At 38.6% G+C, this 13,897-nt stretch overlaps 1 protein-coding gene across 1 annotated transcript in view; it reads left to right on the top strand.

Moving 5' to 3' along the window:
• Positions 1–13,897, top strand: part of LOC128657978 (gastrula zinc finger protein XlCGF66.1-like) — a 28,265-nt gene that overhangs the window by 749 nt on the left and 13,619 nt on the right. The window contains exons 2-3 of the mRNA XM_053712418.1: positions 6,715–6,837; positions 11,794–11,856. Of these exons, the coding sequence (XP_053568393.1) occupies positions 6,760–6,837; positions 11,794–11,856 (141 nt within the window). The 5' untranslated portion in view covers positions 6,715–6,759. The remainder of the gene's footprint in view (positions 1–6,714; positions 6,838–11,793; positions 11,857–13,897) is intronic.

Below are 13,897 nucleotides of genomic sequence, written 5' to 3'. Positions count from 1 at the left end.
GCTGTGTAAGGGAGGGGGTTAATGGATGATTAGGGGGCTGTGTGTGAGCTTGAGTGGGTTAGAGGGTGAACAGGGGGTTGTGTGTGAGGTAGGGGGGTTAATCGTTGAGGAGGGGGCTGTGTGTGAGGGAGAGGGCTTTAGAGGGTGAAAAGAGGGCTTTGTGAAGGAGAGGAGGGTTAGATGGCGAGGACAAGCTTTCTGTGAGGGGTGAGGAGGGTGTTGTCTGTGAGGGAAAGAGGGTTAGGTAGGTACTGTGTGTAAGGGACAGGGGCATAAAAAGGTGATGAGGGGGCTGTCAGGGAATGGGAGGTTAGAGGGTGAGGACTAGGAAGGTGCTGTGTGTGTGGTAGAGGGGGTAAAGATGCAGTTGTGTGTGAGGGTTAAATGGTGAGGGGGAGCTGTGTGTGAGGGATGGGGGTTAATGAGGGGCCATGTGAAGAAGAGGGGGTGTTAGAAGTTAAAGAAGATATCTGTGTGAGAGGGAGAGGGGATTAGATGCTGATTGCTGAGAAGGGAGCTATGCGTGAGAGTGGTTTAGAGAGTGAGGAAGGGGTTGTGTGTAAAAAAAGTGGGAGGGTTAGAAGATGAGGAAGCACTGTGTGTGAGGGAGAGGGTGGCTGAGCGTGCGAGGTTAGAGGTTGAGGAGGTAGCTGTGTGAGGGAGAGGGGGATTAGAGGGTGAAAAGGGGGCTTTGTGAAGGGTTCTGGTGTAAGAGGATGAGGTACAGTCTGTGTGTTACAATTAATTATTTGCATGTGTGTTAGTTTAGTGACATTATTGTGAAATGTTTTAAAAACAAATATAGTAATGATTATGCTGATATTTTTTTTTATTATTATTAAGGTGTATGAAAGACACTGAGATTAATAGAGCAGAAAAATGTTATGAATCAGTTTAACTAAATATTACAAGTAAACCTTTTGTCACAGAGCAATGTCTGTATAATGATATATAGTTGGTAAACAAAAGCACAATCGCATCTGTACAGAGGGTACTAGGTATAAGGTGCAACCTTACAGCAGATGTAGTAATACATCTTTTGGATTTTGTCATTTACTGATCTATGTGACACTTTATTGCCCAGATTTAAGCATCATTATATATTTTATCCTAGGGTTCACTTATTCAGGGGCACAGTCTGGGTGGTACAAAAATATGTTTAGAGTATTGGATGCGCCAATGTATAATCTTAAATATTATACACATTAAATTTCATAATACACTCATAACCATATAAATATTGGATTGCTCAGGGTAATATTATGCGTAAATACACTGCACTCCCTAGCACCAAATAGTGATAATATCAAATATACTGATGTTAATAATAAATAATAAATAGTGACATAAAGTGATGTATAAACATCAGTGAAAAGTTCATACGCTTTGTGATACCTGATATCACTTGTCCAAAGTCTGTATAGGGTTTCTCCCAACACCTCTTGAATGGTATCGCATCAATCTTCAGCAAATCCAGAGGGTCGGGGTAAGCTGCTTCTTCCAAATTTGTTGGTATACAAATTAGAGTACTATATCATATAAAAAAGAAGGCTCCACCATAGTGCACAATCAATATGATAAATCAAGACCAGCGCACAAATAAATGTACTCACAGGATTCAAGGCACTTGAGCAGTGCAACAAAGGCTTCCTAGGCTCTTAAAGTCGCCCAGACAACTTCTCCCGTGTTCTCCAAGCCTCTCGATGTTCAAATCGGCCTCCACCGTACAGTTCACAGAAGTTGTGTAAGACTGCAGTGATCAAGTATACCTCTATACTTGCGTGTAATAATAAAGGGTTATACTGATATAGAGATACAAATAAAGCTTGTGGATAAGTCTAATAGAATAAAAAATACTTTTATTATTTTAATAAAAACACAATGTTTCACGATCTATATTGACCGTTTCATCAGGTGTAATTACAAAATTAAAATACCCACGGCTTAAATACACTTTTTTAAGGCGTCCTAGGGGTTTTACTGCGCTTGCGTGTTAGTAACCTTGTTGCTGTAGCCTGCAAGAGTATCGGATTGGTCTAAAATATCCAATCAGTGTTAGCTGTTCAGCCCAACCTCCCGGTCTCTTGTTCCGCTCAAAATCAATGAGCATCTGACACACCTCTAGGCTCCATACGCAACAGTGTTAGAACATTAACCCATTAACTGTCATCCTTGTAACGCTTGATACATACATAAATCTATCAGCCGGTTTTACAAGCAAAGCACAGTATCACACGCCCCCTGCAATCTGGACTCTCCCAAAATACAACTATATACTGTACTACAAATAAACAGATATAGATACAAAAACAAAATAAAAATAAAATAAAACTATAAAAAAGATAAAATCATATACATTTTAAATTTAAAAATAGAACAAGTCAATGCTAAATGGGGTAGAAATAGACTCCTCTATCTAAGACAAAGGGAGACATTCTGGATCTGGAAGATAAGGACTCTATACCCGTATGGGTTAAAACGAAAATATAGACATGGCAGCATTTAACAACTAGGACAGTAGAACTCCGGTATATAGAAAGATCATACCAGCCCCCATGTACTCATTCTAATATGGAAAAATATAGATATGGCCATATTTAACAGTTAGGGCACTAAAACAGTTCACTTGCCCCTTACATCATGAAAGTTAATTCTAGTATTTGAAAGATACATTAAAGTATGGGTTGAACGATAATATAGACATGGCACCATTTAATAACTAGGACATCAAAACTTGTGATTTTAGAAACATCATAGCAGTTCCCACGCCCCACACTACATCAAGCCTATTTTTGTATTTAAAAGATACATACGGGGAACAAGTATACATAGGAACATGAATGCACTTTTATACTGATGGTGCATATACGTGCATTTCTTAAGAGACAAGATGGACACATATATATATTCTTTTACACATATGGTCAAATATATTCTACACCATATGGGCTTCAAGGTTATAGGACATTAGTATAGATTTCACACTTTGGATCTAGGTGAGGAGAGGATCATATAATAACATCTATGGTGTTTCTATTCAATAGTGTACTAGTGTAATTTTAGAGTACAGGTATATGAGTATCTGATAGGATAAATGGAGAAAATGTAGGTATAGGATATTTATGTCCTATACTACACGTATACTAATATAAGCTTATCTCATCAACAATACTTTTAACATACAGATATGTATCAAGATGAGGAAGCTATAATATTACATTGTGGATTGTATACGATTGATTGAATAGATTAGTTATAGGGGACTATCTGAACAAGATAAGTTATAGGGGAAAATCAGGATCGAACATATCCGCTTTTAGGAGTACATCATAATGTGGGTACATTGGAGATGTGATCTTTATTTTTAAATTTAAAATGTATATGATTTTATCTTTTTTATAGTTTTAATTTTGTTTTTGTATCTATATCTGTTTATTTGATGTGCAGTATATAGTTGTATTTTGGGAGAGTCCAGATTGCAGGGGGCGTGTGATACTGAGCTTTGCTTGTAAAACCGGCTGATAGATTTATGTATGTATCGAGCGTTACAAGGATGACAGTTAATGGGTTAATGTTCTAACACTGTTGCGTATGGAGCCTATAGGTGTGTCAGATGCTCATTGATTTTGAGCGGAACAACAGACCGGGAGGTTGGGCTGATCAGCTAACACCGATTGGATATTTTAGACCAATCCGATACTCTTGCAGGCTACAGTAACAAGGTTACTAACACGCAAGCGCAGTAAAACCCCTAGGACACCCAAAAAAAGTGTATTTAAGCCGTGGGTATTTTAATTTTGTAATTACACCTGATGAAACGGTCAATATAGATTGTGAAACGTTGTGTTTTTATTAAAATAAAAGTATTTTTTATTCTATTAGACTTATCCACGAGCTTTATTTGTATTTCTATATCAGTATAACCCTTTATTATTACACGCAAGTGTATAGAGGTATACTTGATCACTGCAGTCTTACACAACTTCTGTGAACACTGTACGGTGGAGGCCGATTTGAACATCGAGAGGCTTGGAGAACACGGGAGAAGTTGTCTGGGCGACTTTAAGAGCCCAGGAAGCCTTTGTTGCACTTCTCAAGTGCCTTGAATCCTGTGAGTACATTTATTTGTGCGCTGGTCTTGATTTATCATATTGATTGTGCACTATGGTGGCGCCTTCTTTTTTTTTTTTTTCTTCTTTTTTATATTGTACCATCTGGGTAGTGCATGGGCATGACAGACTGATTCGGAGGCACAGTCTGGTGGGCCAGAAATAGATGAGGAACTGAGAAACACCAGGACAGAGCTCCCAGTTTGAGATAATCCTATAAATTACAGGATAATTGTTCCAAAATATTTAAAAAGATAGTTAATCACTTTATTACCAATTCCATAGTTTTGCATAACCAACACTGTTATATTAATATACCTGTGTCATTACCTTGTATCTAAGTCTTTGCAGACTGTTCCCTTATCTCAGGGTTATTGTCAGGGTTTTCCCTGTTTTGTTTGCCATGTGCGGCTGGCAGCCATTTTACTCACCTCTCTTCCTGACTATGGTGCATTGTGGGGGATGCTACTCATTTCCTGCACTTCCTTTTATGGCCAGACTGGTGTGCATCATCCATGTGAGACAGGATGCAGTCTAAGAATTGTGATGTCACCACTTATTATTTAAAGGGCCTCTGTTCAGTATGCTTTGCCTTTGCATTGTCTCAGACCTGTTTGTGAGAGTTCCTGTGTATTACCTGGCTGCCTTGACGTCCTTCCTGGTTCCTGATCCCTGGCTTGTTCCTGACTCTGCTGTTTTCCTTGTTCCTGATTCCGGCTCGTCTGACTATTCGCTTTGGCTCCTGACTTGGCTTGTCTGACTACCAGCTCTGGTTTTGACTCCTGGCTTGTTATTTGACCTGTGGACTTTTTATTATTTTTTGCTATTAATAAAGGTGTGATTATTTTTGCATTTCTCGTCTCAGTTTGATTCCTGGCACCCTGACAGTTATTTACAGACTTGTATTTTAGACAATTAGTACTGGCTCATGAATAACTCCACGGGAGTGAGCACAATATTATCTATATGGTACTCATGAACTTACCCGGCCTGGTGTGAAAAACTATAAAAAAAAATTAACTGAGATAAGAGGCAGTCTGTAGTGGGTTAGAAACAGGAATACATTTATATTTTTAAAAGTTTTATAGTATATTAATATAACAATCCTGAATGTGCAAAGCTGCGGAATGGGTAGTAAAGGGGTTATCTATCTTTTTTTTAAATAAAATAATTGGTGTAGAGTGGCCCTTTAACAAATCCTGTGATCCAGGCAGCTGCAAATTATTTTTCATCTGCTTCATGACGTGTTGGCTTATGCTTCATATTCCTGTATACAGTCAACCTCTTGCTTTTCATGACTTCTGAGAAAATGGGGGGGGGAGTAGAGCGCAAAAAGTCAGGGATACCAAACTCCTAACAGAAGAATAGATCCTTCGTTCTATTCAGAAAAGGATGAGCAAAAGGGAGTGGGTTAGGGCGCTAAGAAAGCTAAAGGTATAGTAAAGTGATGTGGTAGTGTTTGTATAATGTGATGTGTAAAAAATTATATTTATATGAGCATACACTGATAATTAGATACAATTTATTAAAATACAGTATAATTCAAGAAACATCAGTATATAAGAAAATAAAGTGAGTAAGTCCAAAATTAAAAATAATTTAAACGTAGGGACGTCTCCCTGATAAAAAAACACAATCTTAAAAATTCAGGAGTATTCAAAACATAAGAGCTAAAAACGCTTCTAAAATAATATGAGCATATAGTGTTATACAAAGATGCAATAACAAGCAGGAAATATATTTCAAAGATGTATACAAAAGCATTAGCTAGTCAGGCTAAAACAGACAGTTGGCGACGTCTTAGATCAAATGATGGCGGCAGGGGATCTCCCCAATACCGTCTTGTGTCAGTTAAAAGTTCGTAAGTTCGTAATGAATAGCAAAGCAATTTTGTTACAAAGTAGGTAAAGTATCACTCTGGAGCTAACATGTGGCTAATGAGACAGTTCTGTCTAGCTAATGCTATCGTATACATCTTTGAAATATATTTCCTGTTTGTTATTGCATCTTAGTACAGCACTATATGCTTTAAATATATTTCCTGCTTGTTATTGCATCTTAGTATAACACTATATGCTCATATTATTTTAGAAGCGTTTTTAGTTCTTATGTTTTGAATACTCCTGAATTTTTAAGATTGTGTTCTTTTATCAGGGAGACGTCCCTACTTTTAAATTATTTTTAATTTTGGACTTACTCACTTTATTTTCTTATATACTGATGTTTCTTGAATTATACTGTATTTTAATAAATTGTATCTAATTATCAGTGTATGCTGAAATAAATATCATTTTTTACACATCATATTATACAAACACTACCACATCACTTTTCATGACTTCTGTCTGATCCTATTAAAATATTATTAAATAAATGTATCTCCCATTAAATTTGACACATGCTTTATAAATATTGTCACATTTTCTCACTGTGTATATTTATTACTCTACATGCAGCTGGTCACATGTGTAGTATTAGAATATGCATAAATAAAATAAACTTGTTTAATATCACCAAAAAATCTGCTCTTTACCATAATATAAATACAGGACGAGCTCTGATTATTTCCCATCTCTCATGTTGCCGTTTTCCATTCTTCATGCAGGTGTCAAATTGATAGCATCTGACTCCGTCACTGATTATAAACAAGATGAACAAATACAGGAAGCAGATGGCAGAGCAGTTCCTGAGTCAGGCCCTGGGCATCATCTGCCTGCTAACCGGAGAGGTGAGAGCTACTGGGTAATGTCATGTGACACTGGTCCTCCTATTTACTGTACTGCTTCTGATACACCATACATATTTCACTAACCCTAACTTAATTTTACCCAGACCATCTCACTAACCCTAACTTCATCTCATCCAGATCATCTCACTAACCCTAACCTCATCTTACCCAGACTAACCCTAACTTCATCTCACTAATGCTAACTTAATCTCATCCAGATCATCTCACTAACCCTAACCTCAGCTTACCCAGACTAACCCTAACTTCATCTCACCCAGATCATCTCACTAACGCTAACTTAATCTCATCCAGATCATCTCACTAACCCTAACCTCAGTTTACCCAGACCATCCCACTAACCCTAACTTAATCTCATCCAGATCATCTCACTAACACTAACTTCAACTCACCCACACCCATATCACTAACCATCACTTTAAATCACCCAAACTATCTCACTAACCCAAACATCAGCTCACCCAAACAATCTCACTAACCCAGACTTCAGCTCTTCCAGGCCATCACACTAACCCCGACTTCAGCTCACCCACCGGCACAACCTACATCCACAAAACTTTCCCCAGCACCCAAGATCCCCTGTACTCCCCTATACTATAAATCCTTCCCAGCATCCCCTGCACAACTATCCACCGTAAAATCTACCTGGCACCCAGGGTCACCTGGAAAACCTTCCACTACTAAACCTACCCCAGCACCAATAATCCCCTGCATAACCTTTCATCAAACTACCTCCCCAGCACCCAGTGTCTTCTACACAACTGTTCACTTTAAAGGGATACTAAACCCACATTATTTCTTTAATGCTTAAAGGGACACTGTACCCAAATTTTTTCTTTCGTAATTCAGATTGAGCATGACATTTTAAACAACTTTCTAATTTACTCCTTTTATCAAATTTTCTTCATTCTCTTGGTATCTTTATTTGTTAAGTTTTTTTAAAAATGTTTTATTTTATTGAGGAGCAGGTTCAAATATACATCTGTAAGACAATCAGACAATAACACAAAAACTTCATAATGAACAATAATATCAACCACTTATACAACATGGGCTAGCATCAAAACTGTACGAAGTGCTTATACCAAAATCAACAACCTAATCCACTTATCATTTTTAGAATGGTTATTGTACATAAAGTCTAGAACCCTGTACCTCAGAGTTTTTTCACATATAGTGATCAATAGGAAGAACGTAAAAATAAGACTGGGAAAAAGAAAAAGAGAGAAAAAGAAAGGAAAAAGAAAAAGCAAAAATGTAAGTTTAGATGCCGGCCCATTTTTGGTGAACAACCTGGGTTGTCCTTGCTGATTGGTGGATAAATTCATTCACCAATAAAAAAGTGCTGTCCAGAGTACTGAACCCAAAATAAGCTTAGATGTCTTCTTTTCAAATAAAGACAGCAAGAGAACGAAGAAAAATTGATAATAGGAGTAAATAAAAAAGTTGCTTAAAATTGAATGTTCTTTCTGAATTACAAAGAATTTTTTTGGGTACAGTGTCCCTTTAACCCCTTAACGACCGAGGACGTGCAGGGTACGTCCTCAAAAAAAAGGCAGTTAACGCCTGAGGATGAACCCTGCACGTCCTCGGTGTGGAAAGCAGCTGGAAGCGATCCTGCTCGCTTCCAGCTGCTTTCCGGTTATTGCAGTGATGCCTCGATATCGAGGCATCCTGCAATAACCATTTTTAGCCATCCGATGCAGAGAGAGCCACTCTGTGGCCCTCTCTGCACCGGACATTAACGGCTAAGTTCATTGGTGGGTGGGAGCCGGTATGGGAGGCGGGTGGCGGCCATCGATGGCCTTTGTGATGCGGAGGGGGGCGGGATCGGGGGCGGGGACGATCGGGGGGGCGCGCACGGACGCGAGCACGTGCACGGGGAGGCCGGGCGGGCGCATGCACGGGGAGGGAGCGGGTGGGAACCACTATGCTACAGAAAATTTTTAGTTAGAAGTGGGGATCAAGGGGGGAATTATATTTATTTGGTGATCGGTTTGGCTGGTGGGATATTGGACTGTGGGGGGGGGGGGGAAGCTACACTACAGAAACAAATAAAAACAAGTAATAAAAAAACCTTTTTATTTGCAAACTGGGTACTGGCAGACAGCTGCCAGTAGCCAAGATGGCCCCAATAAGGCAGAGGGGGAGGGTTAGGGAGCTATTTTGGGGGGATCAGGGAGGTTGGGGGCTAAGGGGGGATCCTACATAACAGCATATGTAAATATGCTAAAAAAAAATAATTTTTTAATACCTTTTATTTTAGTACTGGCAGACTTTCTGCCAGTACTTAAGATGGTGTGGACAATTGTGGGGTGGGGGAGGGAAGAGAGCTGTTTGGGAGGGATCAGGGGGTGGGATGTGTCAGGTGGGAGTCTGATCTCTACACTAAAGCTAAAATTAATCCTGCAAGCTCCCTACAAACTACCTAATTAACCCCTTCACTGCTGGCCATAATACACATGTGATGTGCAGCAGCATTTAGCGGCCTTCTAATTACCAAAAAGCAACGCCAAAGCCATATATGTCTGCTATTTCTGAACAAAGGGGATCCCAGAGAAGAATTTACAACCATTTGTGCCATAATTGCACAAGCTGTTTGTAAATAATTTTAGTGAGAAACCTAAAGTTTGAAAAAGTGAACATTTTTTTTTTATTTGATTGCTTTTGGCGGTGAAATGGTGGCATGAAATATACCAAAATGGGCCTAGATCAATACTTGGGGTTGTCTATTACACTACACTAGAGCTAAAATTAACCCTAGAAGCTCCCTACATGCTCCCTAATTAACCCATTCACTGCTGGGCATAATACACGTGTGGTGCGCAGTGGCATTTAGCAGCCTTCTAATTACCAAAAAGCAAAGCCAAAGCCATATATGTCTGCTATTTATGAACAAAGGGGATCCCAGAGAAGCATTTACAACCATTTATGCCATAATTTCATGAGTTGTTTGTAAATAATTTCAGTGAGAAACCTAAAGTTTGTGAAAAAATTTGTGAAATGTGAAAAAAAAAAATTATTTGATCGCATTCAGCGGTGAAATGGTGGCATGAAATATACCAAAATGGGCCTAGATCAATACTTTGGGATGTCTTCTAAAAAAAAATATATACATGTCAATGGATATTCAGAGATTCCTGAAAGATATTAGTGTCCCAATGTAACTAGCGCTAATTTTGAAAAAAAGTGGTTTGGAAATGACAAAGTGCTACTTGTATTTATTGCCCTATAACTTGCAAAAAAAGCAAAGAACATGTAAACATTGGGTATTTCTAAACTCAGGACAAAATTTAGAAACTATTTAGCATGGGTGTTTTTTTGTGGTTGTAGATGTGTAACAGATTTTGGGGTCAAAGTTAGAAAAAGTGTTTTTTTTTGTTTTTTTCATCATATTTTGTATTTTTTTTATAGCAAATTATAAGATATGATGAAAATAATTGTAGATTTTGAAAGTCCATTTAATGGCGAGAAAAACGGTATATAATATGTGTGGGTACAGTAAATGAGTTAGAGGAAAATTACAGCTAAACACAAACACCGCAAAAATGTAAAAATAGCCTTGGTCCCAAACGGACAGAAAATGGAAAAGTGCTGTGGTCATTAAGGGGTTATGATAAAGCATGCAATTTTAAGCAACTATCTAATTTACTCCTATTATCAATTTTTCTACGTTCTCTTGCTATCTTTATTTAAAATCAGGAATGTAAAGCTTAGAAACCGGACCATTTTAGGTTCAGCACCATGGATAGCACTTGCTTATTGGTGGCTGTCATTTAGCCACCAATAAGCAAGCATAACCCCGGTTCTCAAACACTCAGGGTCCCTCCTGCACAACCTCCACCACAACCCAGGGGCCCCTTCACTAAAAAGTAAACAACCCTAGCACAGGTAAGCTTTCAACTGTGTCGGCATACTTCAGTGCAGATACGCAGGACTTAAAGGACTAGTCAACACAGTAGATTTGCATAATCAACAAATGCAAGATAACAAGACAATGCAATAGCACTTAGTCTGAACTTCAGCTGAGTAGTAGATTTTGTTTCTGACAATTTTAAAAGTGATGTCTTTTTCCACTCCCCCTGTACCATGTGACAGCCATCAGCCAATTACAAATGCATAAACGTACCATGTATCAGCCATTCACAAATGCATACACACTTATTCTTGCACATGCTCAGTAGGAGCTGGTGACTCAAAAAGTTTAAATATAAAAAGACTGAACATTTAGTTAATGGAAGTAAATTGGAAAACTGTTTAAAATGGCATGCTCTATCTGAATAATTAAAATTTAAATTTGATTGAGTGTCCCTTTAAAACACACTCACCCCTCCTCCTCCCTGGACCTCTGATCCTTCTCCACCGGACCGCAGTATATAACTGCTCCTACCATGTGCATCCAAGCTGCTCGTCATTATAGAGAACAAGACTCTTTTCTCTTCTGAGTAGTGACTGCGCCTCCACGGCGTGCTATACGTCACATACACGGTGTGGTCGGCTCCCATTCGTCCATGCAACTGTCAATCTTCGTGTCCACCAATCCGCTCATAGAAATACTAGGAGGCTTGTCTAGGGGGTGTATCAAAGTGTGACTGTCAATATTCACCTGCTTCACTGCTGTACACCGTGGGCGTGCTCCACAAGCGGCATCCGTGATCCAAAAAAGGGTACCCCCAACTCCTTGAATAGATGAGCAATAAAATGGAAAAGCGGAAAACAAATCCTTGTATAAAAGTTCAAACTTTATTCACCAACAAAATAGAGATCTCCTATGGCAGTCCTGTGCCTATTTTGTTTTGTTCCTGTGAGCACTTGCCATTCTGTTTTTATTTTGGCGAATAAAGTTTGAACTTTTATACAAGGATCCGTTTTCCGCTTTTCCTTTTTATTGCTTATCCATGGAAATAGTCTGATAATTTTCTATTATATATTTTATAGGAATATGTCATTATGAAGAAGAGGCCCTCCCACAGCAGCATTCACCTGCAGAGCAGCGGAGAGGTGAGTACTGCTGGAGAATGTAACATATCAACTGTCATGTGACGTATTTAGCCCTGTGTGTATTTCCTACCTTCTGTCTGATCCTCTGCATGTTTTCAGTAACATTATCCCCCAACAGCAGCAATTCACCAGCTGAGAGGAGAGGTAAGCACAGCTGTGGAATGTGACATTATACTAGAGTCATGTGACAGTGATGCCCTTTACTGCCCATCTGGCCCTGTTTGTATTTCCTATCTGCTGTCTGTGTCTCTGCATGTTCTAAGTAACATTATCCTAGCTCTGTCAGTAAAAGTGTTTGGCAGAACCAGTCCCTGAATAAAGCAGTTTTTATTGGAACCTGTGCGACTACTTTCTGTATTTACTGGTATTACTGGGGTTTCTGCAGGGATCCTGTAGTCTGCACGCAGAGATTGAGGACACATGTGCTGACCCTATTTAAAGGGACACTCAAGTCCAAAAAAAACCTTTAATGATTCAAATAGGGCATGTAATTTTAAACAACTTTCCAATTTAGTTATATCGCCAATTTTGCCTTGTTCTCTTGGTATTCTTAGTTAAAAGCTAAACCTAGGAGGTTCATAAGCTAATTTCTTAGACCTTGAAGTCCGCCTCTAATCTAAATGCATTTTGACAGTTTTTCACCACTCAAGGGCGTTGGTTCATGTGTTTCATATAGATAACATTGAGCTCATGCATGTGAATTTACTGAGGAGTGAGCACTGATTGACTAAAATGCAAGTCTGCCAAAACAACTGAAATAAGGGGGCAGTCTGCAGAGGCTTAGATACAAGGTAATTAAAGAGGTAAAATGTGTATTATTATAACTGTGTTGGTTATGCAAAACTGGGGAAAGGGTAATTAAGGAATTATCTATCTTTTCAAACAACAAAAATTCTGGTGTTGACTGTCCCTTTAAGTATATGAAGTCCCTGTCTCAGTTCTAAGGATACAATAATCAACGTTTCTCCAGCTTGGAGAGAAATTGCATTTCACACTTTATAGGGCTGACCTCACTGAATAGTAAAAAGAAAAAGGTCAGAACTCTTCAGCACTGTGAGATCTATTTAATTTCTATATATGTAGAAGAGACTGACCCATTGCAATACAGCACTGTGTGGTAAGAGAGTTTTGTTACACTTACACTTTGTATTTTAGATTGCTTTACACTTTAGACTGGGTCCTTTCAGTATTATTGCATTTAAAGGGATTCATGATTCAGATAGAGCATGAAATTTTAAGCAAGTTTCTAATTTACTCCTAAATGTAGCCACCAACTAGCAAGGGCTACCCAGGGTGCTAAACCAAAAATGGGTCAGCTCCTAAGCTTAGATTCCTGCTTTTTCAAATAAAGATACCAAGAGAACAAAGAAAATGTGATAATAGGAGTAAATTAGAAAGTTGATTAAAATTGCCTGCTCTATCTGAATAACGAAAGGAAAAAAAAATGGGTTTCATAGCCCTTTAATGTGATGGTAAATCCTAGCGTTCATGAAACGTTAGCATTTACCAGTGGAACAAATAAAGGGGACTTCCAGTCATGAAGTATAAAATACTTCATGCTGAAAGTTCCTTTATTTGTTTGAAGCGTTCACCTCAGCCAGCCCATGGCAGAACGCTATTTTGCTGTGAGGTGATCTTAGCCAATAGCATGCTAGCTATCCGGCATGGCGCCAGCTGGACACACGACTATTGACTAAGAGGTGGAAACATCCCCTCACAGCAAAATAGAGTTCTGCCATGGGTTGCCTGAGGAGCTCAGTGCGGCAAACGCTTCAGACAAATAAAGGAACTTTCAGCATGAAGTATATTATACTTCATGACTGAAAGTTAATTCCCTTTTATTTGTTCCACTGGTAAATCCTAGCGTTTCACAAACGCTAGGATTTACCATCACTTTAAGCTTTGCACTTTCTCATTTATATTTTAATACATTTAGATTTAGCTTTAGCAGTGATTTTCCAAATTCTGAGTATGTTTTGAAAGTTTCTGTGTTATGTAACAAATTAGGATCATACTTTGTATGTTTCTGTGTATATGTATA

This window comes from Bombina bombina, chromosome 4, assembly GCF_027579735.1.
Source record: "Bombina bombina isolate aBomBom1 chromosome 4, aBomBom1.pri, whole genome shotgun sequence".
Taxonomy (NCBI): domain Eukaryota; kingdom Metazoa; phylum Chordata; class Amphibia; order Anura; family Bombinatoridae; genus Bombina; species Bombina bombina.
The sequence above is the reverse complement of the archived record's forward strand: the minus strand, read 5'-3'. Positions and strand labels throughout refer to the sequence as shown.